Source organism: Primulina tabacum, chromosome 3 (genome assembly GCF_025594145.1).
Source record: "Primulina tabacum isolate GXHZ01 chromosome 3, ASM2559414v2, whole genome shotgun sequence".
Taxonomy (NCBI): domain Eukaryota; kingdom Viridiplantae; phylum Streptophyta; class Magnoliopsida; order Lamiales; family Gesneriaceae; genus Primulina; species Primulina tabacum.
Window position 1 is genome coordinate 29,624,684 of NC_134552.1, and position 25,953 is coordinate 29,650,636.

At 35.0% G+C, this 25,953-nt stretch overlaps 1 protein-coding gene and 2 long non-coding RNA genes across 5 annotated transcripts; 1 reads left to right on the top strand and 2 right to left on the bottom strand.

The window, feature by feature from the left end:
• The first annotated feature begins 3,390 nt into the window (after window positions 1-3,390).
• LOC142541046 (ABC transporter G family member 29-like) lies at window positions 3,391-19,680 on the top strand. Its single transcript, XM_075647588.1, has 23 exons — window positions 3,391-3,609; window positions 3,791-4,179; window positions 5,530-5,739; window positions 5,814-5,898; window positions 6,436-6,595; window positions 6,852-6,928; window positions 7,018-7,071; window positions 7,753-7,843; window positions 14,096-14,397; window positions 14,614-15,212; window positions 15,502-15,662; window positions 15,773-15,882; window positions 15,964-16,117; window positions 16,206-16,361; window positions 16,448-16,623; window positions 16,748-17,080; window positions 17,178-17,468; window positions 17,602-17,685; window positions 17,780-17,913; window positions 17,998-18,225; window positions 18,317-18,488; window positions 18,958-19,212; window positions 19,291-19,680. Exons 2-23 carry the CDS (start codon window positions 3,812-3,814, stop codon window positions 19,561-19,563), a joined length of 4,473 nt encoding a protein of 1,490 aa, XP_075503703.1. The 5' UTR covers window positions 3,391-3,609; window positions 3,791-3,811; the 3' UTR covers window positions 19,564-19,680.
• LOC142541049 (uncharacterized) lies at window positions 14,355-16,367 on the bottom strand. Its single transcript, XR_012819220.1, has 4 exons — window positions 16,233-16,367; window positions 15,397-15,681; window positions 15,015-15,205; window positions 14,355-14,475 (listed from the first exon to the last, which is right to left on the bottom strand). It is a non-coding gene; the product is annotated as an uncharacterized LOC142541049 (long non-coding RNA).
• On the bottom strand, window positions 18,983-20,271 carry LOC142541047 (uncharacterized). 3 transcript variants are annotated; one of them, XR_012819217.1, is made up of 4 exons: window positions 20,143-20,271; window positions 19,615-19,721; window positions 19,389-19,529; window positions 18,983-19,210 (listed from the first exon to the last, which is right to left on the bottom strand). It is a non-coding gene; the product is annotated as an uncharacterized LOC142541047 (long non-coding RNA). The 3 variants fall into 3 exon arrangements; XR_012819218.1 differs by having other exon boundaries at window positions 19,389-19,542; XR_012819219.1 differs by having other exon boundaries at window positions 19,615-19,724.
• Between the last annotated feature and the right edge of the window lie 5,682 nt (window positions 20,272-25,953).

Consider the following 25,953-nt stretch of genomic DNA (forward strand, 5'->3'; position numbering starts at 1 on the left):
CGCAGGAGGCTAAACCCGAGGACAGCCCATGTTTTAAGAATTTATGAATGTTGATTCAAATACTCTGACTTTTACGAGATTGTTTACGATGTCTAAACGTTTACCTTTTTGCGAACTTCGATTGTAATTGTCTTTATTTCAAATACTTTTAGACGAGCAGATTATTTTAACACATTTTGAAAGTTTATTATTTATTTAAGAAAATTTTTATTTTTCCGCAAATTTCAAGCAGTTTAAAAAAATTATGGTACATTACAGATGTAAAGAGAAGACCGTTGGAGTTTGAAATCGGTGAGAAGGCGTTGTTAAAGTCTCTCCTATTAAAGGAGTGGTTCGGTTCAGCAAGTCCTGAAAGCTAAATCCAAGATATGTAGGACCATTCGAGATACTGGAGAAACTGGGAACCCTAGCTTACCTACTGGCTTTGCCACCAGATATGTCCAAAATCCACAACGTTTTCCACATATCACAACTAAGGAAATATATCCCAAACCCGAGTCACATCCTTAAAGTTGCACCGCTGATGATCGAAGGACATTTGAATGAAGAACTGAAATATGAAGAAGTCCCTATTCGATTAGTGGACACCAAAGAACAAGTGATGAGACACCGAACAATAACATATGTCAAAGTACAATGGTCAAATCATACTGAACGAGAAGCAACTTGGGAACTAGAAGAGAGGATGTGCACACAATATCCTCATCTCTTCAAAACATCGAGCTGATCCAAGTTTCGAGGACAAAACTTCCAAGAAGGAGGGTAGGATGTAAGGATCCGGAATTTCGAAGCAAATCATGTAAGAAATAAAACTCAGAACTAATCTCAAAACTTTAATCTTAACTATAAAACTCAAATATAAACTTAAACTTTCAGCTAACATAACTCGAGTAAGTAGCTCCAAATCTCGGGGATTAGCTCAACGGAAAGCTATGCTATCAGAAACCGCATCAATCTAAGAGTCGTTATCGGAGAAGTAAAACCCCAGCTCAAGGACTCAATCTTTTAGCTCAATGAAGCTACCATGCTTGTCCTAAAAGGATCAAAAAGGGAGCTAAAGGAGGAACTAAGAGAATGAACAAATTTATTGAGCAAGAATTGTCCATGAGCTAAAGGTTTGGACACACTTATTGTGCAAGAGATGACCATTGAGTTAACCAAGGAAGGAGCTAAAGGAGTTAAAGGTTTGGACAAACTTATTATGCAAGAGATGACCATTGAGTTAACCAAGAAAGGGAGCTAAAGGTTGAGCTAGGAGGCTTGGACAAATTTATTGTGCAGTAATGAACCCTTTAGTAAACTAAGGTGACCTTTGATGCTTGGAATAGATTTGACTACATTTATTTCCTTACTTGTACACCAAGGTGGACGTCCAAATGGGCAAGGGAAAAGCCTTTTTTTCCCTATAAATAGCACCCTAACCTCACAAAAAATTACACTTCAAAAATCCCTCAAAAGCCTCCCAAGTTTCGGTTCTCTCCCCTCCAAAAAGAAATTCTCGGCGTCGAAAGCAAGGAAGAAGAAGGAAAGCTCGTGCTGGCGATTTCGTAATGGAATCGTTAATAATATTGTTGTAAAGTTATGTCCGAGTTCGTCCATCGTCTGTTCAAGTTTCAGCGAAGTTTCGTACGTCCGAGGTTGAGCAACTCTTGAAGTATACCTTCGAATTCGGTAAGTGGGTTTTGTTACGTATCTTCTTGTAATTTTAAACTTTGCATAAAATAACATGACATGCTTGAATGTGTGTCCATATTTTCGAATATCGGTATGTTATAATTTAAAAATCTCGATCGATGTATGAAATGTTCTTATGATTTCGATATTCCTTGACTCTACTAAATTCCTTTTGAATTCTGATAAGTTCTGTTTGATAAGTTGAATTTTGTGACACACTATACAAATTGAATTGAATTGGAACGATAATTGTAATTCTGTCTGGCCCCCATCGGTGAGTATAAAACCGTGTTCTGGCCCCCATCAGTTGGTATAAAACTGTGTTCTGTCTGGCCCCATCAATGGATATAAAATTGTGTTCTGGCCTAACCCCTTAGAGTACTAACATATTGGGGACAATTTGACCATATAAATGAGATGTGTAACAGTGTTGTATTTGTTCTGATTTATTTCTGATTTTCTTCTGAATTGCTCTGAATCTTCTGATAATCTTTGTCTCGTATTTGATTCGGTTATGTTATGATAAGTCAAAGGTAATAAGTTTTGAAAGTTTGTTAAAGAAATGCTTTAAAGATTAAGTTCTATATGTATCTTTGGAAATCGATCGACCCCCAATCGCTGAGTGTTTCCCAAAACACTCACCCCTTACAAATTTTAGATAAGAACGAAGAACGACTGAATGAGGATGAACTAGAAGCTTTCTGGGGATGGTGATCGATTGACAAGATCAAGAATCAAGATTTTTACCTTCCTTTTGTTTAAATTTACGCAAACTCTGATGTAAATTTTTTTGTTCTATTGTCATTGTAAAGACAATATTTTATTTATGAAAAAGACTGATTTATTTGTCTTATCGATACGAGGCTTATTGTTTTCAATTAATTGTTAAACAATGCCAGATATCACCGATGCCTCGATTTCGGGGCATGACATGGATCGAGTCAACATATCTCATTGATATAAATCAGTGAGACCATTGCAGCAAAAGACCTACTCTAATTTAAATGGGATAGAGATTTTTAAAATTAAGTGATCATGCAGTATAGTTGATACTGTTAATAAGAAATCAAATTACAAGTATTAAATAAATCTATAATTATGTATTTTATAATAAATAAAACTTGATTAAAATCAATATAGGTAGCATTTGAATTAAATATTTCAATATTTATATTTGTCACTCGATATTTATTATTTGAACAATAGATCTATTTTTATCTTTATTAAAATGCTTTGGCTTCAACATAATTTTATTAAAAAAAAAAGCCCAATAGATATATTATATTTTAAAATTATATTTTATATAAAAATTATTATTTCAATGATTACTAGTATTATTTATCAATATATTGTTATAGAGGCATGCCGTTTTTCTTTTTTCTCACAACACATGCTTTTTTTTTTGTGCATTAGAGAAAAATAGCCCTATTTGCGAAAATATTTAAATTGTCAAGTTAAGGATTGCGAGGGTACCGCGGTACCTACTCCATACTCCTAATAGGAAAAGAAACAAAACGCAAAAGGCAAAAAAAAGGAAGAAAAATTTAAAGACCTTGAAAAAAAAAAGTTGGTACACAAATTAAATTTTATGCATTCAGTTTTCTGTAGGTCCCAAACAATCCCTCCAATTCAACACCAAACCAAACCAAACCAAACCACGGCCCTCTGATTACTGTATAAAAAGACCAACATTTTTCATGCACACAACCAATCCATTTCTCTCTACTTAACCATAACTCCAACTCTCTAGCTCTTTTAAACAAAAGAGTGACTCCTACAACCATTTCAAAACCAAATTAAGTCCTTACTTCTATATCTATATTTTCCATTTAGATACATATCCCTAGTTCTTCAATATATCGAGTGGTTTATTGATCTAGCTGATTGTTTCAAGTTCATTAATTCCCTAGGCCAAGTGATTGGAAACAAGATCGAGTATGCATTTGATATGTTTGTTTTTACTCACTTACGTACCCTGATCGTTATGATTGTGCGTCTGGTTTTAAATTTTATTTATAACTTGCCCAAATCTTGGCTCTTTGAATCCACAAAAAATGAACTACTTCATTTTCTACCATCTATTAGAAAACTTCTTAACTGATAATCTAAGACACAGGTGAGAAAGAGCAAAGCAAACATGGACGTGGACTCAACGAGTGTGAGTAGGACCATCGGGAGGAGCCTGAGCAGGGCTGCAAACTGGACCTTGGAGGAGGTTTTCGCCTCCGGCTCAACTCCGAGGCAAGCCAGTAGAGCCGAGGAAGACGAAGAAGCCTTAAGATGGGCTGCTTTGGAGAAGCTACCGACCTACGACAGGCTGAGGCGAACTGTCCTAAAATCTCTAGTGGAAACACCCAATCATGGGAACGTTAAGGTTGTGCACAGGGAAGTCGATGTGAGGAAACTTGGTCTGAATGAGAGGGTAGAATTCATCGACAGATTCTTCAAGTTTGCGGAGGAAGATAACGAGAAATTCTTGGTGAAACTCAGGAATCGTATCGATAAGTAAGCTTTATCTTTTGCTGAATTAATAACGCTCATTACAAATGTTGGTAATCACTTGCTTTCCTACTCCTCAAGTTCTAAACTAACGTGTGTGTTACATTTCTAGTTTTTTTACGATTTAATTATGACACTGATATTTTATGAAACGAATTTTCATTTTTTAAAAAAGTATTTTTATGTTTAGAAGGGCTCATTCGGTTTTCCCAGTCTGGAGCAATTGAAAAAATATTTTTTTTTGTTTTGGCTTAAAAAGCTAAAATTTATAGTTTACGATTTTTGGATTCTCAATGTTTTAAGTTTTTAATTTTAAAAATCCCAGCCAAAAAAGGTATCAGATATTAGTAATAATTTAGGAAGCAATTCAGCGTAGTTTTGAATAATTGAAATTTATATTAATTTCTATGGTTTAAGTTTCGAGACTGTCTCACAGACCTATATCCATGAGACTATACCCGTGAGACGAGTTGATCAGTCAATATTTAGATCTACAAATAATATTTTTAACATAAAAATAATATTTTTTTAAACATGGAGGTGTGTGTAAAATTCTCTCATGAACTTTTTTTTTTGTAATTTATAATATCTAAAAAATTAGAATATTTTTTTTAAAAAAAAGTATTTATTTCGTAGGACAGTGGTGTTTAGAACTTGGTGGGCCATTGTGAATCGTGTCAAAATTCAATCATGGTTGAGTTGGTTTAGCTTTAGGTATAGGTCCGCTGAATACAAGAAATATTCTACTTTACGTCATCAAATCAACTTTATCTGTGTTATATTATTAACCATAAAAATCCGTATATTAATGATATTTAATAATCTATAAAATATATCAAAGTTTGTACTTCAAAATACTTCTTGCTCATTTTTTTTTTTTTTGAAAACAACTCAAACAAAAAATGAATTTTATCAAAATTTATTTCTAAAAGTTGATAATCGATTTAGTGATATGACCAAATCAAAAAAAAAAAATTCAAATCCCTCGTAGCATGCATATCATGTAATTTAAGTCAGAATAATTTGGGAGCTAAACAAGAAAAGGAAAGTTGCAAACCAATTCAGTGACGTAAGCCAAAAAACAAATTGAGAATTTCTTGTCTAATCTAACTACTATTCATATAAATGAGATTTAAACTCAAGGCTTGTATGATTTTGGGTTTTACCTTTCCTACTAAACCAAGAAGTTACTATCCTTTTTCGTTTAACTAGTTATTCGATGAAGTGTGTGTTGAGCGTGAAACGCGGACAAACGGATTAATGTTATTTCAAATTAATTTTGTTTGTAACAGTTTATTCTTAAAATTCTTGTGTTTGGTAATTTTACTATGTTATTTAAGTTGTAATTCATGGCAGAGTTGGGATCACACTACCTACCGTAGAACTTAGGTTCGAACACTTAACAGTGGAGGCCAACTGTTTCGTGGGAGACCGGGCGCTTCCAAGCTTGCCGAATGTCGTGCGTAACATGGCCGAGACAGGGCTGAGTTGCTTTGGCATTAGGTCGGCCAAGAAGACAAAACTTACAATACTAAAAGATGCATCGGGCATCATTAAACCGTCGAGGTATATACTGAAAATGGGTCATCTAAAGATTGATTAATACCATATAAAGTAACAAGTATTTTTTGTGTGCACAGAATGACCCTTTTATTGGGACCTCCATCTTCTGGGAAAACAACTCTTTTGTTGGCTCTGGCCGGAAAATTAGATCCGACTTTAAAGGTTTGAAGACTTATAATTTACGATAAATTGAGTTATTAATAAAATAAATAATTGTGCACGCCCCTATTTTCTTAACCCTCCTATTTTCCGCCACTTTATTGTGTATATTTCTACCTGAACAACACCCTTAAATGCTAATTTTGCATGGTTTGAGCTTATGATCAAACGAATAAAAACAACCAGACCATTTAAAACTTTTTGGTGGAAAAACTCAAATAATTTATATCTTGATATGAAATTAGATTTCTGGGCATGTATTATTGCATTCTCTCAGAAGACAATTCCTGTCATTCCTAAATCACTTACACATCGATGTCCATTATTTATAACTCATCTAGCACTCTCTCGGGCTCATAACCTAACAAGTGATTCAATATTGGATTAATTTTAGTGACCACATAATCCACTCCGATTCACATATTCGTTCACCTTAATATTCACATTTTTGTTTTACTAGTACTTCGAATTTGGTATCTCAGTGCGGCATGAGCTTGCTTACCTTGGAAAATATTCTTGTTTATTGAAAATGTTGAACAGACAAGGGGTGAGATCACATACAACGGACACATGCTCCATGAATTTGTGCCGCAGAAAACATCAGCCTACATTAGCCAGAACGATGTTCATGTCGGAGAAATGACTGTCAAAGAAACACTGGATTTCTCTGCCAGATGCCAAGGGGTCGGATCACGATATGGTACTAACACAATCGCTTTGACCCTTTCTTAAAATAACATCAGCTATCTCACAATAGTTTCCAGTTACTCCGTCGTAGCACACACCTCTTCCCACATCTCAGCATTTTTTGTTTTACACAACTGTCACAATTAATACAAAACGTTTTCATATCAAACATATATAATTTCAAGCTACAAACGAATTTCGGACAAGATATATATATCAGTATAACAGTGCAACGGGGTTTATTTTTAATGATAATAAAAATTGAACAGACCTTTTGAGTGAGCTTGCCAGAAGAGAAAAGGAAGCTGGCATATTTCCTGAGGCAGAAGTTGATCTTTTCATGAAGGTAATCTAATATTCTAATTAGATTAAACAGTGTGGTTAAGCAATATATCAAATATCATTAAGTTCTGCGTTTTCTTTCTTTTTCATCAGGCAACTGCAATGCGAGGAGTCGAAAGTAGCCTCGTCACAGATTACACGCTAAAGGTAAGAAAAACCAAATATTAGGAAAACACATTATTTCCGAGATTTTTCTTCAACAATTAAAGCACATTGCGGACAGTTAACCCTGCCGTACTAAGAATTTGTTGTCAATAACTAGCATAAAAACTAATATCTAATTCGGACAATCGGACGGAGTTAGGACTCCAATGTGAGGAAGAGCAGAACTTTTATGTACTTCAAAAAAAACTCCTACTATTGTGTAATTTTTGAAAACAGATTTGTTTTATCTCTTAAACCACGTCCTACTTACGTCCAAATTCAGTAAATCCCATTTTGTTTTGCTCTGCTATGTTCATCCAACTTAACCAACGAATAAAGAAGTCTATATATTTGATAAATGATTAGTATAAGGTAAGGTTTAGGAAGACAAAACGATCAGTTTCAACGACTACATTGGGCCTTTCGTTTTCAAGTCGCAGCTTCATCATGTGTTGGGGTAAAAAGTCTCACCTCACCTACTCAGCTACTCTATGTTACGACTTTTGTTGGACTATGTTAGAGGCATAAATTGACCCTTTTAGGTGAAGTGGGCCATTGATTAAGTACAAGGGTTTTGATCGGTAAACAAACCTTAAATTAAAAAAAAAATACAAAGAAAGATGTGAAATTTTATGTATGAATTTCTGCTAATATTACCTCGGCAAATTTTGAATATAAATGCAGATATTGGGGCTAGATGTGTGCCGGGACACCATTGTGGGAGATGAATTGATAAGAGGAATTTCGGGTGGACAAAAGAAGCGTGTTACAACAGGTGATTTGCGTGTTTAATGCACATTTTTAAACCATTAAATCTAATTTAATATGGAGTATCCTAAGTTTAAATACAAAATGCATACGTATATACTAAAAGTTTACACTTCGAAAAATTAAATAAATTTTATTTAAAAAATACAACTGATTTCAAATAGATAGTACAATTGGTCAAAAAAAAGATCATTATGACCTAAATTGTAATGTTATTCTTCTTAATTCATTAAGGTGTAAAGATATGGATAATGTAGCTGCTAACTAAATCCTCTAGTGGATATTGTTAAACAATATCTACCAAAAGCATCACTGATGCGAATACTCGTACGAATGAAAAACAAACACGATTATTGAAATTGAGCCCTCAATTCAATAACGAACAAGAATCGATTATGTTTTCCCGATTTTTGAAACAAGTAACGATTTGTGATATTCACCTCTAAGCGATTAACACTTAGCAACAAACATCACCGATAAGAACAATTGAATTTCAAACGAACCTTCAAAGATCTTGTTTTGACAATCCGTACGAAAAACAATCGACAAACGCCACAAAGATGAAAATCTTTGATAAGTTTGATTTGGTTTTCTTCTTGTGAAGAACAAAGTTATAAGCTTTGAAAATTGAGAGAACCTAAAGTTTTTCTTATATCATTCAATAATTTCGTTCATGGTCCTTACAATGCAATATATAAACAATAAAATACAAGAAAAGTTGTGTGAAAAGGCTTAATAAAAGTAGATAACAATTTTGACACGGAAGGACGCGCGGCTGCGCATTATCTCGCGCGGTGGCGCGCAAGATTCGGCCATTCAAAAGCATCCGACGCGCGGCAGCGCCGGAACTCGCGCGATGGCGCGCGCCATGGCCGCGCCAAATGTGGCGCTGGTGCGCGTCACCTGCTGCCCCTTTGCGCGCGCGGTTGCGCGAGATCTTGTGCTGGGCCGCGCATGCTGCTGTCCTCATGGTCATTTAACACTTGAATAACATTCCAAACACTTCCATTGTTGTGTCCATATTCCCCAAACTCATCTAATTTAGACACCCCATTTGTTGAACTTCCTTGGTAGTTCACCATGAATCCTTGAAGTGCTTCTTTAAACTTCTTGATGCGTCCCCTCGTTATAGGTCCTTCGGTATATTCTTTGTTGAACTCCACCACTTGCTTGAATATGCTTGATTCATCATCTTTAATCACAATCAAGCTTGAAAGTCCGCGGCAACAATGCATCTTAAATCTCCTTTCAACCATTAGCACGTAACACCCGGTCAGATTCGTATCATACTCCCCTTCTTCAAAAAGATTTGTCCTCAAATCTTGTCTACCTACACAAAAACGAAGCAAGTTAGTAATAACAAGAAGTATATTATCAACATTCTTACTTTTAAGCTCAAGATTGTAGGTGCTATTGCCCACGTGCTTCTTCAATGCTTTGAGCCCTAACTCCATGGTTGCCTGCACTGTCAATATAACAACCTCAACATACACCAATTGACGAATGACACCAAATGATAAGATATCATTAACTATCACAAAGATCAGATTTCTCCCCTTCTTAGACCTAGTTAACACACAATTGAAATTCATACACGTGTACGACCATAGTCCACTAGGAATAAGATATAATTGATACAACACATAAGAATCAAACTTAAATGCCCTTTTCCCATATCCAATGCACCCTTGACTACACCACTTAACATACTTCTTCATATGCAACCAACACATATAATCATGCATTTTATCAAAGATAAATACACCACTATATGCATCACCAGCACGTAACTCATGCAATGAATTTAGAATAAACAATTTATCCTCCTTAAAATTGTAATTATTATGATCATAAAAATTCTTACGTGCAATGCATGTTTCACAATTCCACTCAATATACCTCCTCATATGCAACCATAGTAAAAATTCATGCATCATATCTATGGCTCTAGTTACTTCATGGCTACCAATTAAACACGTGTCATGTGCCTCAATATCAAGCAACAACTCATGCAATATATGTATGATGAAAATTTTATTCTCCTTAAACATGTTTTCATCATGAACAAAGAAACAGTCATGTTCATCCTTGCCCCCCTCAAAACCATCATCAAACCAACATAAATCATGCAAATAGAACACATTAAATGTACTATCCATGTAATCTTTACAATCATCACTAATCAAGTATAAATCATGGAAATAAGATACGTCACGTGTACTATCAATGCAATATCTTATCTCATCACAAAAATTTAAGTCTAATGCATATAAACCCTTGTAGCAAACAAATCCTACTAACTTAGTAACTCGTGGAAAATCAAAGTTCATAAAAAGTACATGCATTTCATCAATAGTCTCACATCCATAACAACCAAGGAATAAAGACAAACTGACACCCGGTCCTCTAACCACCAAACTTACAACCCATTCTACAAATTCTTGAAAACAAAGCAATACAACTTTAAAGTAAGGAAGAAAGTCATACCTCATAGTTGTTGTGTTGGCAATTAAACTTACCTCATCGCGATGGTACTTGTATTCTCGAGGCTCGGACCCTTGGGTTCTCCCTTTAGTAAAACTCACTTGTCTCCTTGGTATGACAACCCCAAGAACCTGCAAATAAGAAATAGCATTGCTCGGAATTGAACCGGCTATATCATCACCATAACAATAAACCACTTTGTACAAAGGTACATGAAATGTTTATGCAAGAATAAGCATCTCTCCATCTCACTCTTTTGGGCCATAAAGTTCTTTTTCTTTTTATTTTCTTTGGCCTCTTTTCTTGTTCTTTTTCTTTTATCTCATTCTTTTCTTCTCTTTTTATTTATATGGTCATCTCACTCTTTTGTTCACTCATTCTTTCGACCATATCACATTTTTTTCGACTCTTTTAAATACATTTCAATTGATCATCAATAATTTCTTTTCGTTTCAATTGAGCAAAAGAAATATATTTTTCTTCAAATGTTTTGAGCAACAAAGTTTCTTCTTGCCTATTCTCCTCCTCCTTACAAATCACACATTTCTTTACCACTCAATGATTCACTTTCCACTATACACAATTTAACATCATTAGACTCATCAACTTGTGCAATACAATCATCAACATCTTTCTCAACCACAACCTCAAATTCAGATTCTTCTACAACCTCAACTTCATGTTCAAATTCTCCAACAATCTCAACCTCCACTTGAGATTTAAGTTCAACCAACGACTCTACTACTGTCAGCTCCTTACGTTGACATTGGCTAGTATCATGCCCAAATTTTAAACATCAACAACATATAATATCAAAAGTACTAGAATTTGAGTTTTTACTTGTACCTTGATATTCATATTTGCTAGCTTCACATCTCGACTGCTCCATTGGACTAGCAATGATCTTCTCTCCTCGGTTGCCACACCCACTACTCTCCTCACATCCCCTATCATCATCACGATGTAAATACAATGATCTATTCCCTCCAAATCTTCTATGTCGCCTATCCTCATCATATTGCCTATCATGTATTTCCTCTTCTTCACTCCACCTATACCTCTCACGTAGAGGCTTAAACTCCTTCTCCCATATTATATCCAACCCTCTCAACATTGTTTGAAATTGACATTCGTCAACCATTATACCTGCAAGAAAATGTTAGTAAAATAATAAAGAATAAGTTTTCTCACCACGAATCCTCACTGGTCACTCCAATGAAAAATTCACTCGACTCTTTTTTTTCTCACTACAAAATACTCACCGGTCACTCCAAAGAAATAACGCTCGCACTCAAGTGTTTTCACTAAAATTTGATAGTTCTTTCTAAGATGTGCTCAAGCTTTGTACTTGTATATCAAACCAATCAGACTCAACTCGTGGACACTCATAACTGTCTCACTTAGACTGTGCAAAGGCAAGAAATTTGATATTTTTTTTTATTGTACTCGAAAATATATGGTGCACTCGAAAATTCCAAGGAACAAACACAGAATTTTCGAAAATTCACAGATCCACAAAAACTAAGAACGATAGGATAACGCAGATCTGAAAACAGAAACGAAAGGATAACACAGATCTGAAAACAGAACAAATGATAACACAGATCTGAAAACAGAAACGAAAAGATAACACTGATCTGAAAACACAACGAAATTTTATAAAGATCTGAAAATAGAAACGAAAGGATAACACAGATCTGATAACAGAACGGATTTTTTTTATTTTTATTCTTTTAGACAGATCTGAAATTGAAGAACAAGATACTTGCTTGAATTCAATTAGCCAAAGCTCTGATACCAAATGATAAGAATACTCGTACGAATGAAAAGCAAATACAGTTATTAAAATCGAGCCCTCAATTCAATAACGAACAAGAATCGATTATGTTTTCCCGATCTTTTGAAACAAGTAATGATTTGTGATATTCACCTCTAAGCGATAACACTTAGCAACAAACATCAACGATAAGAACAATTGAATTTCAAACGAACCTTCAAAGATCTTGTTTTGACAATCCGTACGAAAAACAATCGACAAACGCCACAAAGATGAAAATCTTTGATAAGTTTGATTTGGTTTTCTTCTTGTGAAGAACAAAGCTATAAGCTTTGAAAATTGAGAGAACCTAAAGTTTTTCTTATATCATTCAATAATTTCGTTCATGGTCCTTACAATGCATTATATAAACAATAAAATACAAGAAAAGTTGTGTGAAAAGGCTTAATAAAAGTAGATAACAATTTTGACACGGAAGGACGCGCGGTGGCGCGCGAGATTCGGCCATTCAAAAGCATCCGACGCGCGGCAGCGCCGGAACTCGCGCGATGGCGCGCGCCATGGCCGCGCCAAATGTGGCGCTGGTGCGCGTCACCTGCTGCCCCTTTGCGCGCCCGGTTGCGCGAGATCTTGTGCTGGGGCGCGCATGCTGCTGTCCTCATGGTCATTTAACACTTGAATAACATTCCAAACACTTCCATTGTTGTGTCCATATTCCCCAAACTCCTCTAATTTAGACACCCCATTTGTTGAACTTCCTTGGTAGTTCACCATGAATCCTTGAAGTGCTTCTTTAAACTTCTTGATGCGTCCCCTCGTTATAGGTCCTTCGGTATATTCTTTGTTGAACTCCACCACTTGCTTGAATATGCTTGATTCATCATCTTTAATCACAATCAAACTTGAAAGTCCGCGGCAACAACGCATCTTAAATCTCCTTTCAACCATTAGCACGTAACACCCGGTCAGATTCGTATCAATCACCATGAGAAATTAATCCAATTTAATATAATAAAATCAATATAAGAAACTAGACCTAACCCAATAGGTCCACTCACTAAAAGAACAAATCATATCATATTGCTCAAACATAGAGTTCGCATTTCCAATAATTAAACCTCACAAAACAACTCTTCTAAATCAATTTCACCTGATGTGTCGTATGAGCTACAAAATATGTCGTCGTCAACCTTTCTGATGCAATATGACGTGTTTGTGATGGGGAGAGGGTGGGAGACAGGAGCTTGATTAGAGTTCAAATAAAGCTTCAGCTTGACAGAGTTCAACTCGAGTCCCGACTCATGCTCCCCGTGTATTTATGATATTATTTAATATTTATTATTATTAGATTGAAGACTACAATTCTAAGCCAAAAATTGTAAATGCACTTAAACCTTTTATAGTTAATTTTACTGAGTAGAACGAAAATTTTAATATTTTCTAACTTCTGGAAACATTGAGCCTGTTCAGCTAAATTTGAAAAGCTAAATTCAGATGCAAACGAAGTTTTGAGCGTAAGTTGAGATCTAACAGTCAGATTCCAAACCAATCGGGACTCGGGCTGCTCATCTATAGTATTAGAACCATACTAAAACTCTAATGGGGTCACAAGCAGCCTAGACAAAACACAATTTAAAGGGATTTTTATTGGAGGGTAAACTTGCCTAAGCCACCTATAATCAAGGTTCCTTTCGAGGACTTCCTAAATCATGAAGAGACATTCATGCTCAATAAACTTTTGTACTTGAGCACAAGACACTAATGAATTATGTATTTTTTAGATTATAAGACATGACAGAGGGGGCATATGACAATTTAGTAAGTCCAACTGTCGCCAAAACTAGACATCATAGCAGAAATGAGTCTCTTTAAGCTTTCTTTGATGTTCGATGTGACAAATTTAAAAATGGACAATTTGTATAAACTAAAAATACCTGGTGTAACGGAACTGAATCTTTGAGTAAAGAAGTCAATGCTTTTGCTTTGATTCTGATGCAGGAGAGATGATCGTTGGGCCAACAAAGACGCTGTTCATGGATGAGATATCGACCGGCCTAGACAGCTCCACGACTTATCAAATTGTCAAGTGTTTGCAACAAATTGTACATCTCACAGAAGCGACAATCTTTATGTCCCTTCTTCAGCCAGCACCTGAAACATTTGACCTTTTTGATGATATCATTCTGTTATCAGAAGGCCAGATAGTTTATCAGGGACCCAGAGAACATGTAGTTGAGTTCTTTGAGAGTTGTGGTTTCAGATGTCCAGAGAGGAAAGGAACTGCCGATTTCTTGCAAGAGGTAAAGCACGACAGTAGAGATGGGTATAGGATTTTTTATAAGCAGGCGTGCTCCCCTCCTTCTGGGTCCTTCATTCACCTGCATTACCTTAATTTCGAAACTTTAAAAGTTTAATGAGCTAAATGCATGAAACTTAAAATTATTCAGTTAGATGATATGCATGATTCTGATATATAATGGCAAGACTTACAAATGTATTATCCAAACTGGTAACAGGTGACATCGAAAAAAGATCAAGAGCAATATTGGGCAGATAGAAGCCAACCATATCACCACATTTCAGTAGGTGAATTTGCAAAAAGATTCAAGCGGTTTCATGCAGGCTTACGTCTTGAAAACGAACTATCTGTCCTTTATGACAGAAATCGAAGTCACAAAGCAGCTCTTGTGTTTAAAAAGTACTCAGTCCCCAAAAGAGAGCTTCTCAAAGCCAACTTTGATAAAGAATGGCTTTTGATCAAGAGAAATTCTTTTGTTTATGTTTTCAAGACAATCCAAATATTCATTGTGGCCATTATCACATCAACTCTGTTTCTACGAACTCAGCTACAAACAAGGAATGAACAAGACGGTGCTATCTACATTGGTGCACTATTATTTAGCATGATATGCAATACGTTTAACGGTTTCTCAGAACTCGCTCTGACGATCCAAAGACTTCCAGTCTTTTACAAACACAGGGACCTTCTTTTCCACCCTCCTTGGACTTTCACTTTGCCAACGTTTTTGCTAAGGATTCCAATATCCGTGTTTGAGGCTATTGTGTGGATGGTCACAACATACTACACTATTGGATTTGCTCCTGAACCTAACAGGTAATTTATGCCAGTTTTCAATAGCTTATTTCGACTTCACTTGTTTAAGGTCACACTGAAGTAGATGTAAATCAATAATCGTGAAATCAAGTAAATTAGTAACCAGGCATCAAATATGCACCCCAAAAAAAGAAAAACTCGATAGATTTAAATGCTGAGGAGCAAGACCAGAAGGTGTTCGTACTTGGAACATTGCAAGAAATTATCTGTGGAGTGCGTATCAATTATAAAGATACACATTTTGAAAAATAAGGCCATCTGATTCAGAAGATATTTGTTCCATTATCAGGTTCTTCAAGCAATTTCTACTGATATTTGTTATCCAACAAATGGCCGCGGGGTTGTTCAGGCTGATAGCAGGAATATGCAGAACAATGATTATGGCAAACACCGGGGGTGCTCTAACTCTTCTACTCGTGTTCCTGTTGGGTGGTTTCATCCTTCCTGAAAGTTAGTGACCAGCCCTAATCTGAAGAAATATAATGGTTACATGCAACATAAATAAAAGTAAAACCGATTCCTTAGACTTATCTTACACTGCTATTTGTTTCCAACTGCAGACAAAATTCCAGACTGGTGGGGGTGGGGTTATTGGGTGTCACCCCTAACCTATGGTTACAATGCCATTGCAGTGAATGAGATGTTTTCTCCACGATGGATGAACAAAGTGGTATTGTAAAACTATATATTGCTTGCAAACTTTTTTTCAGTTGCTCAGACATAACATAATGATATTCAACGCCACATGCAGGCCTCGGACAATACCACAAGACTGGGTGTGGCCATATTGAGAAATTTCAATATTTTCCAAGAAAAGAACTGGTATTGGATAGGTGTTGCTGCCCTAGCGGGGTTCACAATACTTTTTAATGTTCTTTTTACATTTTCTCTCATGTATCTTAACCGTAAGTTCTAATGCTCTACTTAATATGTGAGATAAATAAATAAATTGTCCGTGACAATTATTCACCAATTTTGTAATCGAAAAAATAGCTCTAGGGAAGCCACAAGCTATCATACCCAAAGAGCAGGCGACGGAGATGGAAATGGGCCATGAAAAAACAGAAGATGAACCAAGACTTAGAACAACAAAGTCAAAGAAAGATTCTTTTCCCCAGTCTTTATCTGCAACTGATGGAAACAACACGAGTACTGTTTGCCAACCATACATCATCATAAAAATTCATTTGATTAGACATATATAATACAGATTTTTTTTCTCTTTGTTTCATCAGTGGAAATGGCGATCCGACGCATGAGTGGTCGTTCCACCACATATGGACTAACAAGAAACGAAGATTCAAGCCTTGAGACAGTAAGAGGTGTTGCCCCAAAGCGAGGAATGGTTCTACCGTTCACACCTCTTGCTATGTCCTTTGACAGTGTAAACTACTTTGTTGACATGCCGCCAGTAAGAACTTGTCACATTATTCTCGTCAGATGATTAACAGTCTCTATATCTCCAAAAAACTGGCCAAAAAACCATCTGACATATTAACTGATTTCTTTCTAACAAACATGTTCTTTTACCTCAGGAAATGAAGGCCCAAGGAGTCACAGAGGACAAACTCCAATTGCTTCGTGAAGTAACTGGTGCATTTAGGCCAGGAGTTTTGACTGCATTGATGGGTGTTAGTGGAGCAGGAAAAACTACACTAATGGATGTTTTAGCGGGACGAAAAACAGGTGGTTATATTGAAGGTGATATCAGAATATCTGGATTCCCAAAGAATCAAGAGACCTTTGCTAGAATTTCTGGATATTGTGAACAAACCGATATCCACTCACCTCAAGTAACTATCCGCGAATCTTTGATTTACTCTGCTTTTCTCCGGCTTCCTAAAGAAGTTAGCAGTCAACAAAAGACAGTAAGTGTTTCTGAAATCCTTAACATAGTGTATATATTTTTGGGGAAAAGCCAATTAAGTATATAACAAATTCAATCATGCATTTAATTATTTTCAGGCTTTTGTGGATGAAGTGATGGACCTAGTTGAGCTAGACAACCTCAAGAACGCCATCGTTGGGATCCCAGGTGTTACAGGATTGTCAACAGAACAGAGAAAACGATTGACAATAGCTGTTGAACTTGTGGCGAATCCCTCCATTATATTCATGGATGAACCAACATCGGGTTTAGATGCACGAGCAGCAGCTATTGTGATGAGGACAGTGAGAAACACAGTGGACACAGGGAGAACTGTGGTTTGCACAATTCATCAACCTAGTATTGATATCTTTGAAGCTTTTGATGAGGTAAATACAAGTGTTCCGTTTATTCCTTACCCCTACATTGTTTGTCCACCAATTCTCCACTACCAATCCTTTTCTCTATGTATCAATCTAAATTTTCATCCATTTTGATATCTTCTATGTTAATATGCATTAGTTACTTCTTATGAAACGAGGAGGCCAAGTAATCTATGCTGGACCATTGGGCCGACATTCACAAAAAGTCATTGAATACTTTGAGGTACATCATACATCACATCTTGAAAGCATTATCCATCAGAAAAGAATTTTTTTATAACAAAAAAATCTGCCCCGCGCACCCCATAATATTGTAGGGAATTTCTGGAATCCCGAAAATCAAAGAGAAGTATAACCCAGCAACTTGGATGCTTGAAGTAAGCTCAGTCACAACAGAAGCCCGACTTGGATTGGATTTCGCAGAACACTACAAATCAACAACCTTATATCAGTATGTGAAGAGAACTTCAGCTCTAAATATTTAATGACCCACAAGTTTTTTAACTAATCCCACACACTTTTATATCTCTCCTAGGAGAAACAATACTCTAGTAAAAGATTTGAACACACCAGATCCTGGGGCAAAAGATCTGTACTTCCAAACCCAGTATTCACAGCCTGCATGGGGTCAATTTAAGTCCTGCCTCTGGAAGCAATGGTGGACTTACTGGAGAAGTCCAGATTATAATCTTGTCAGATATTTCTTCACTTTGGCTTGTGCTCTCATGGTTGGGACAATCTTTTGGAGGGTCGGCACAAAAAAGTTTGTCTCTAATAAATGGTTATCCACAGTTATTAATAATAAAGATTAAAGGCAATTTTCTGATTCTGCCTTTCTTATCTTATACCTTCAGGAACAGCGACACTGATCTTTTGACAATCATTGGAGCCATGTATGCTTCAGTATTATTTGTTGGAATAAATAATTGCTCGACAGTACAGCCTGTAGTAGCCATAGAAAGAACAGTTTTTTACAGGGAAAGGGCTGCAGGAATGTACTCAGCATTACCTTACGCCATGTCACAGGCAAAGATTCTGTTAAACAAAATCTTACACTTTGCTTGATTTTGTTTTAGCATCCTTGAGGGGATAATTTCGGGAAAATGATCTTGTTGAAATATTTCGGGTAAATAATTTGAGGTAACGTATCATGTTTTGGGATAGAAGATAAGGTAGTAACATGAAAATTTGTGGGAAGTGATAAAGTTGAATTTAAATTAATTATTATGTTTTGAGAAGTGAATAAGAAGGGTAGGTATGTTTTCTCAAGAGAGAAATGAATGATGCATTAGATTTTATTTTGGGGATGGTTTTAGTCATTGTGGAATATTCAAAACTATGAAACGTTCTATTTTCAATACACATTATTAATATTACTAAAATCGTTCCAATTTCAATCTAATGATCGAAATAAAAGTTGCAAAGATGGAATTTCTAGTTCCCAAGACATAGTGACACATAAAAAACTAAGAGTTCTTTGTTCCCTTGTATGCAGGTCATAGTTGAAGTACCTTATGTACTTGTTCAGACGACATACTACACTCTTATAGTGTATGGCATGCTCAACTTTGAGTGGACAGCAGCAAAATTCTTCTGGTTCTACTTTGTCACCTTCTTTTCCTTTCTCTACTTCACATATTATGGAATGATGACTGTTTCCATCACACCAAACCACCAAGTAGCAGCTATTTTTGCAGCAGCATTCTACGCACTGTTCAATCTATTCTCTGGCTTCTTCGTCCCAAGACCTGTAAGTTATTGCATTAAACTTAAATCATTTAAACCAAACAAAGATCTTGTCATGAAATCTTTTTCCTATATTATTCAGAAAATTCCAAAGTGGTGGATATGGTACTACTGGATTTGCCCTGTTGCATGGACAGTATATGGACTAATCATAGGCCAATATGGAGATGTGCAGAATACCATTACAGTTGCGGGGTCGTCGGCACAACCAATGATTAAAAATTATATTCAAGACCATTTTGGATATGACCCTGACTTCAGGGCGCCAGTAGCAGTGGTTTTGGTTGGTTTTACAGTTTTCTTTGCGTTCATGTATGCTTACTGCATCAAGACACTGAACTTCCAAATGAGGTAAGAGTATATATGATATACTTGAAATAGCTTGTAAATATATTTTTGGAGTTACCTTGAGCGTGAAAAAACAACGGCGGCATTAGTTTATGCTGAGACGATATAATAGGAACATTTGATATCTTCCCCCTCGCCCAAAATTGGCAAGGTTGTCTTCATACTCTACTACAGGAAAACTACTATTATAGTACCAAATTTTGTCAAATATGTGCTACCACATATTTTAATAATCAACACCAAATCCCAAGTCTACGTGAACAAACAGTGCTAAAATCTCAACAGTTTATATGATACACCTTCTAACGACCTATCTAACTAGAATCACCCCGACGCTAAATTTAAGGCAACTATATCAGAATCATTCACGCAAACTTGAAGATTCACAAAAAAATAAAAATAAAAAAATACACCACTTCATAGCTAATGCATTGAATCGGTGCAGTAAATTCGCAATCTTACATTACTACAATCACCACTGAGCTCGCATCATCAATCCATAAAAAATGAACGAATCCGAGGTATTAAATAATAAAGATTAGTACGAGAATCTAAAGAAAATAGCTTCCAAGAATTTGATACTCACATTGAATATTCGTCTCAATTCGAGGTCATCGATCGATTTTTAAAAAAAAATTGGTGAAGCTCGTTTTCGTTTGGATTGGAAAATTAACCAAAACTCGTCGCAGTGTTTGGTACTGTCTACTTGAATTAAACTTCAGGGGTTGAAAATAAGAGATTGAAGTTTGAAAACAAGGATAGTAAATATTGAAAAATTATTGTGTGATATATGTAATGATGTATTTATTTTCAAAGAAATTAGGTCTATCAATTTGTGAAGAAAAGCACAATTGAGTAAACAAAATTTTATTAAATGTGTAATTTAATATATTTTGTAAGCTTGAAATTTTTACTTTTTATAGTAAATTTTATTTTTAACACGTTATCAATATGAAACTGGAAGGTTCGTTTCTCAATATTTTTCCAAACTCCAAAATATAAGAAAAATATAATAATATTCAAAAGTAATAATATTTATTTTACTGTTTGTTAATTCTTATTGTGTATATATTTAATATATAATATCATGTTATTATATAAAAGAAGTCTATGACACCCCATTAAAATAACGTGATGTGATTATATTATTACACTGCTTATATAACTTTATTGTGTTACTGTTTATTTATTATATATATATATTTTAATAATATCATGTTATTATATAAAAGGAGTTTATGACACTTCATTATAATAATGTGACGTGATTTTTCACTATTTATATATTTTTATTGTGTTATATAATAATTATATATATATATATATTTGTATAATGTCATAATATTATATAAAATGAGTCCCTAACACCTCATTATAATATTGTGATGTGATAAACATGATTATTTAAACATGATTAACATTACATAAATCATATTATTACGATAAAATTTATATATACATACATTTATTTTTTTAAGATTTTGTAACGGTCATAAATGACAAGTTATTACCCGATATATATGATTTTACAAACACATTCAAGTACTCCAAACTTACTATTTCTCCCTAAAAATTTTCTTCATCAAAATTTTCGAAGAAGAAGATGGTTCTTTCAAGTTTACTTTGTATAATTATTTTTGTTATTATATTCACTAGTCTTGTATTTATCAGAGAATATATGCCTCGCGTTTTTTTTTAATTTTAAGAATGCTTGTACTTATAATTTATCCGTTACTTTTTATTGTCATATTAATATATTTAGAACTTAACTAATAAAATGCATTGTTATTTTTTAGTACCACAATTTCAAGTTTGACAAAGCTCGAATTTGTTGATGAAACGTCAACTACTCGTTTTTCTTTAAAATATACTAGAAATTTTTTTCTCCATTCTATACTACTTTCGGCCGAATATATACATATATAACATTTTTTATATTTAATTTTAAAATTAAATCAACTAACTATTATTTAAAATCCTAAAGAAATTAATTCAAACGTAAAGTCATAAAACGTCGACCAATGTAACCTAACATTGTTTCAAAAATAACTTAACTCTGACTAACATTCTCTCAAAAATCTCTCAAAAGCATCATAAGTCATAATTTTTTTAAATAATCATAAATGTTAGGATCGGTAGGATAATTGAAAGAGTTTAGAAGGGGGGTGGAACAAACACTTTGCGATTTTCGAAGTTTTCGAAAGGGGTGAATCGGTTTAGCGATAAACTGAATTCGAGAATCTTGTTTTCAATGTCGACCAGTTAACTTTAAAGTGCAGAAACAAACTAAAGGACATATTGAATACTTGAAAGATAAACAACACAAAATATTTATGGATGTTCGGAGTCTTCAAATGCTCATACGTCACCCCTTCTATCTCAAGGATAGGAAATTCACTAAAAGAATTTGATTAATTACAGAATCTTTAATAACCCACTTTAGTTTGGTCTTAGACACTGCCAAACTGAAACTCTTAGTATCTTTACAGCTTTTATCAGTACTTAACTGATGTGTTTGCTAAGCACAACTGATCTAAAAATATCGAATAAGATAACAATGAGTGCTTGTGTTGGTACTCAAAATACAGCCTTAAAGCTATGAATAAATCTGATAAGCGTGAGCTTCTTGTAACTAATATTTAAAAGATTTTAACTCAAGAATGAATATACGTGCAAAAGTCTCTTTCTCAGCTGATCTTCTTGGCTATTTATAGACTTTGCTTCCCAACCGTAATATTGAATGCGTTCAAATAATTATATCCATTTATTTGTCCTTAGTAAACACGTCATCATTATTCTGACAATCATACACTGTGGCATTCTGATATACGGCGTTCCCACTACAAGTTGTGGTCTGCTCTTGTACAAATTGTCGCTTGAATGACACGCTCCTTAATTGATGACGTGTCAAGCTGATTTATCAGTTGATTTTCATTGCCAATTGATGAACTGAGTGTGTAACTGATAGTTCAATTTGCTATGTAGCTTTTCGATGAACTGACTGTGTAACTGACCAGTCTTAACTGATCGTCCAGTTAACTACACAGTTTCAATTAGCTTTTATCAGTTCAGTTGTCTTTGATAGTTTAGCGCATTAATTAATAGTTGGGCAACTTCAGTTCAATAATTTTCAGTTCAGTTACGTTGCGTTCAGTTGAGTTGATCAGTTCGGTAATCTTCAAACGCTCAATTTGTCAAATTTCGAAATTCTGATTCCAACAATAAACTTAATTTTATTTGCGGAATACTAGCGACGGTCCTCGGGTTATGTGCACCTTCAGTACACCAAGATCAACCATCAAGATCTCCATTATTATCAAGCTCATGCTCACCTGCATCGATCACACCTAGTGAGTCTATTGGCTCAGCAAACCTTAACCATAATATCAAATAATACATGTACATCTACATGCAACAGTAAAAATACTTTTACGTAAAAATAAATCTTCATGAACATGAATATAAACATTTTTCCTTTCAACATATCATATCATATTTCATTTCATCATACACGTATATCTTTCCCTTTTTATTGAATTCATATCCTTAATTGTGACTTTCGTATTAGCTAAAGGTCGATAGATCCATCTACGTATTACTACGGTGCCGGTTGACGGGGACATCAGCGACACTCTAACCCGTCAACTGAGCCATGGCCTTACATATCATCGTATCATCATATCATTGTATTAGTCACAATCAATTCACCTCCTTCAACTTTTCGTATTTCCATCACTTATAAAAATTCATGCATATACATATCATTTTTTTCCTTTTGAAACCAATCATACAACACGTATTTTAGCGTTAACATTTTATCATAAAGTTTCATAAACATATTAATATTATTTATAGCATTCAGGGCGCTGCCAGGACGTCTAAGATTTTTCAGTGTAAAATGACCGTTTTACCCTTGGACTTAGAATTTCTCGATTTTGACTTTTTCCTCACTTTTATTAATTCGAAACTATCCCAAATTATTATTTAAGCTTAATTTTGACTTTTAATATTTTTATTTAACGTAATCTCAAAGATTTCGATTTAATTCTTAATTACTAATTCATGAAGAGTTTTAAATCCCGAATTAATTTAAACTTAAATATTTTCTTCCCAAACTTTAAACATAAACTTTTTATACCTAAATGCCCCTCGTGAACCATGAATCGAACCCCATCGTCCATTGTTCGACCCCTTTTTTTTAACCTATCCATAGTTCGAACCATCTAAGCTACCCCGAGCCATCCCTCATTTTTCTCAAACCAAACCCGAGCACCTCAAGCCATCCCCTGACTAGAACATCTAGGGACCCTACTGACCACACCTAACCATGTTCCAACCCCTGCCCACTAGCCTAAGCCACCGCCGAACCCCTACACAGGCATGGGAAGAGTCCTAGCCCTATGGTACTCTTCCCCAGTCGCTGTCCAAGAGTCCTAGCCATGATAGGACTCTTTCTAAGTCCAAGCCGTGACCAACACGAGCCCTTGGCAAGCCATGGTCGAGCCCTATCAGCAGCAAAGAGCCACAAGCCCCTAAGTTCCCTAGCCAAAACCCTAGTGCACAAAACATGCAATTTTCGTTCAACCCTTACCTAGCCATTTTCCAGCCCTTACTCGTGACTCATGTGACCCCTAACACGCTAGAAAATCTTCCTTCCAAGTTACCCTACCATGACAGCCCCTTTGTGCAATAATATCATAGGTTTTGGACCACAAAAACTTGAGTTATCGACATGTCATGGCACAAAAACGAAAATAAATACAAGGCAAAGATATTTTTCATGCAAACATGCTTCAAACATATAATATGGTGTGATGGATGAGAAAAAAGAGATTATGGCGTGCCTTTGTGTATTTTACGCACGAAAAACAAGTTGAGATGCGAAGAATGTCGACGTAGAAAACCCTAGGCTGAATCCCCCTCAAAACCGAGGCCTTCCCTTACTATAATTCTCATGTGTGCGTGTGTTGTTGATGCTAGGAGAGTTCTTGTGTGTTGTGTGTGGTGTGTGTGAGTTTAAGGGTTTTATTTTGATTAAAATCTAAGTGCAAGTCTAGACCCATAACCATGGTAAAGTAGGCCCACTAAGCCCATTATTAAATATTTAAAATATTTTGTTTTGGAAAATTTGTGAAATTAATCGCCGAATTCTCGAAAAGTCCCTATTTTTATTGAAAACCGATTACTGATTTAAAATACGACTCGGCGTATAAAAATACATCAAAACACCCCAAAATTCGAAATTTCCATTTAAATACACCACACATTAAACAATTAAAAATAATTATTTAATAAATATTTTCCCTTATAAGATCCCCGATTTCCGTTCCTCGATCGTATCTTGAATAGCTTTTAAAACAAAGTTTTATGTATTCTAACATAAAACCCTATTTTTTTTACAAGTAATCATGCATATCATAATTAATTCATGCCATTAAAATTATTTAATTAGTCATTTTACAGTTTCCCTAGATTTGCATGCATTTGGATTACGTTATCATATTTCGGACCTTACAGTTGCGCTCGACAATATGGGAAAAAATTATATGCAATGGACTCGATGTAGAAATGCATCTTGAGTTATTGGGTCTAATTGAGAAAATTAAGAAAATGGTATCTCATCATCATAAGAAAAAATAAAAACTATAATATTTTTTGCGTCGACATCTTGATGAAGGATTAAAATGTGAATATATCATTGAAAAAGATCTCATGGCTTTATGGAAAGTATTAAAAGAAAGATTTGAACATATAAGAGAAATTATACTTTCGACCGCCCGTGATGAATGAAATACGTTAATATTCCAAAATTTTAAGAAAGTCAGTGATTACAACTCTGTGATATATCGAATAATTTCGTAATTAAAATTTTGTGGAAATGAGATTACGAAATCGAAAATGCCTGATTTTTTTTTCCACTTTTCACGCATCAAATATAACTCTACAACAACAATATAGAGTGTGTGGATCTGCAAGGTATTCTGAACTTATCGCATGTCTTCTTGTGGTGGAAGAGAACAATGAGCTGCTAATGAAAAATCATCAGTCCCGACCCACTGGATCAATAGCATTTCCAGAAGTAAATTTTGTAAGTAAAAATGAATTTAAACCTGAAAACTAAATCAAAGTCAAAAACAAGGTTTTGGTCAAGGTCGAAATCGAGGTCGTGGACGTGGAAGTGGTCGCGGCCGTAGTTTTGAAAACAATCGAGATAGTTACTTCTATAACTCAACTCAAAAGGGCGTCACGAGCCACCCACTGAAAAAGGCATAATGAGAACATGAGTGTTAATGAAAATCACTCAAAATGATTTGAAAGTTCTTGTTTTAGATGCTGTACTCTAGGTGTGAAGACCTAAAATTTTGCATTACAAAGAGACAAAGTACCAAGTTTATTT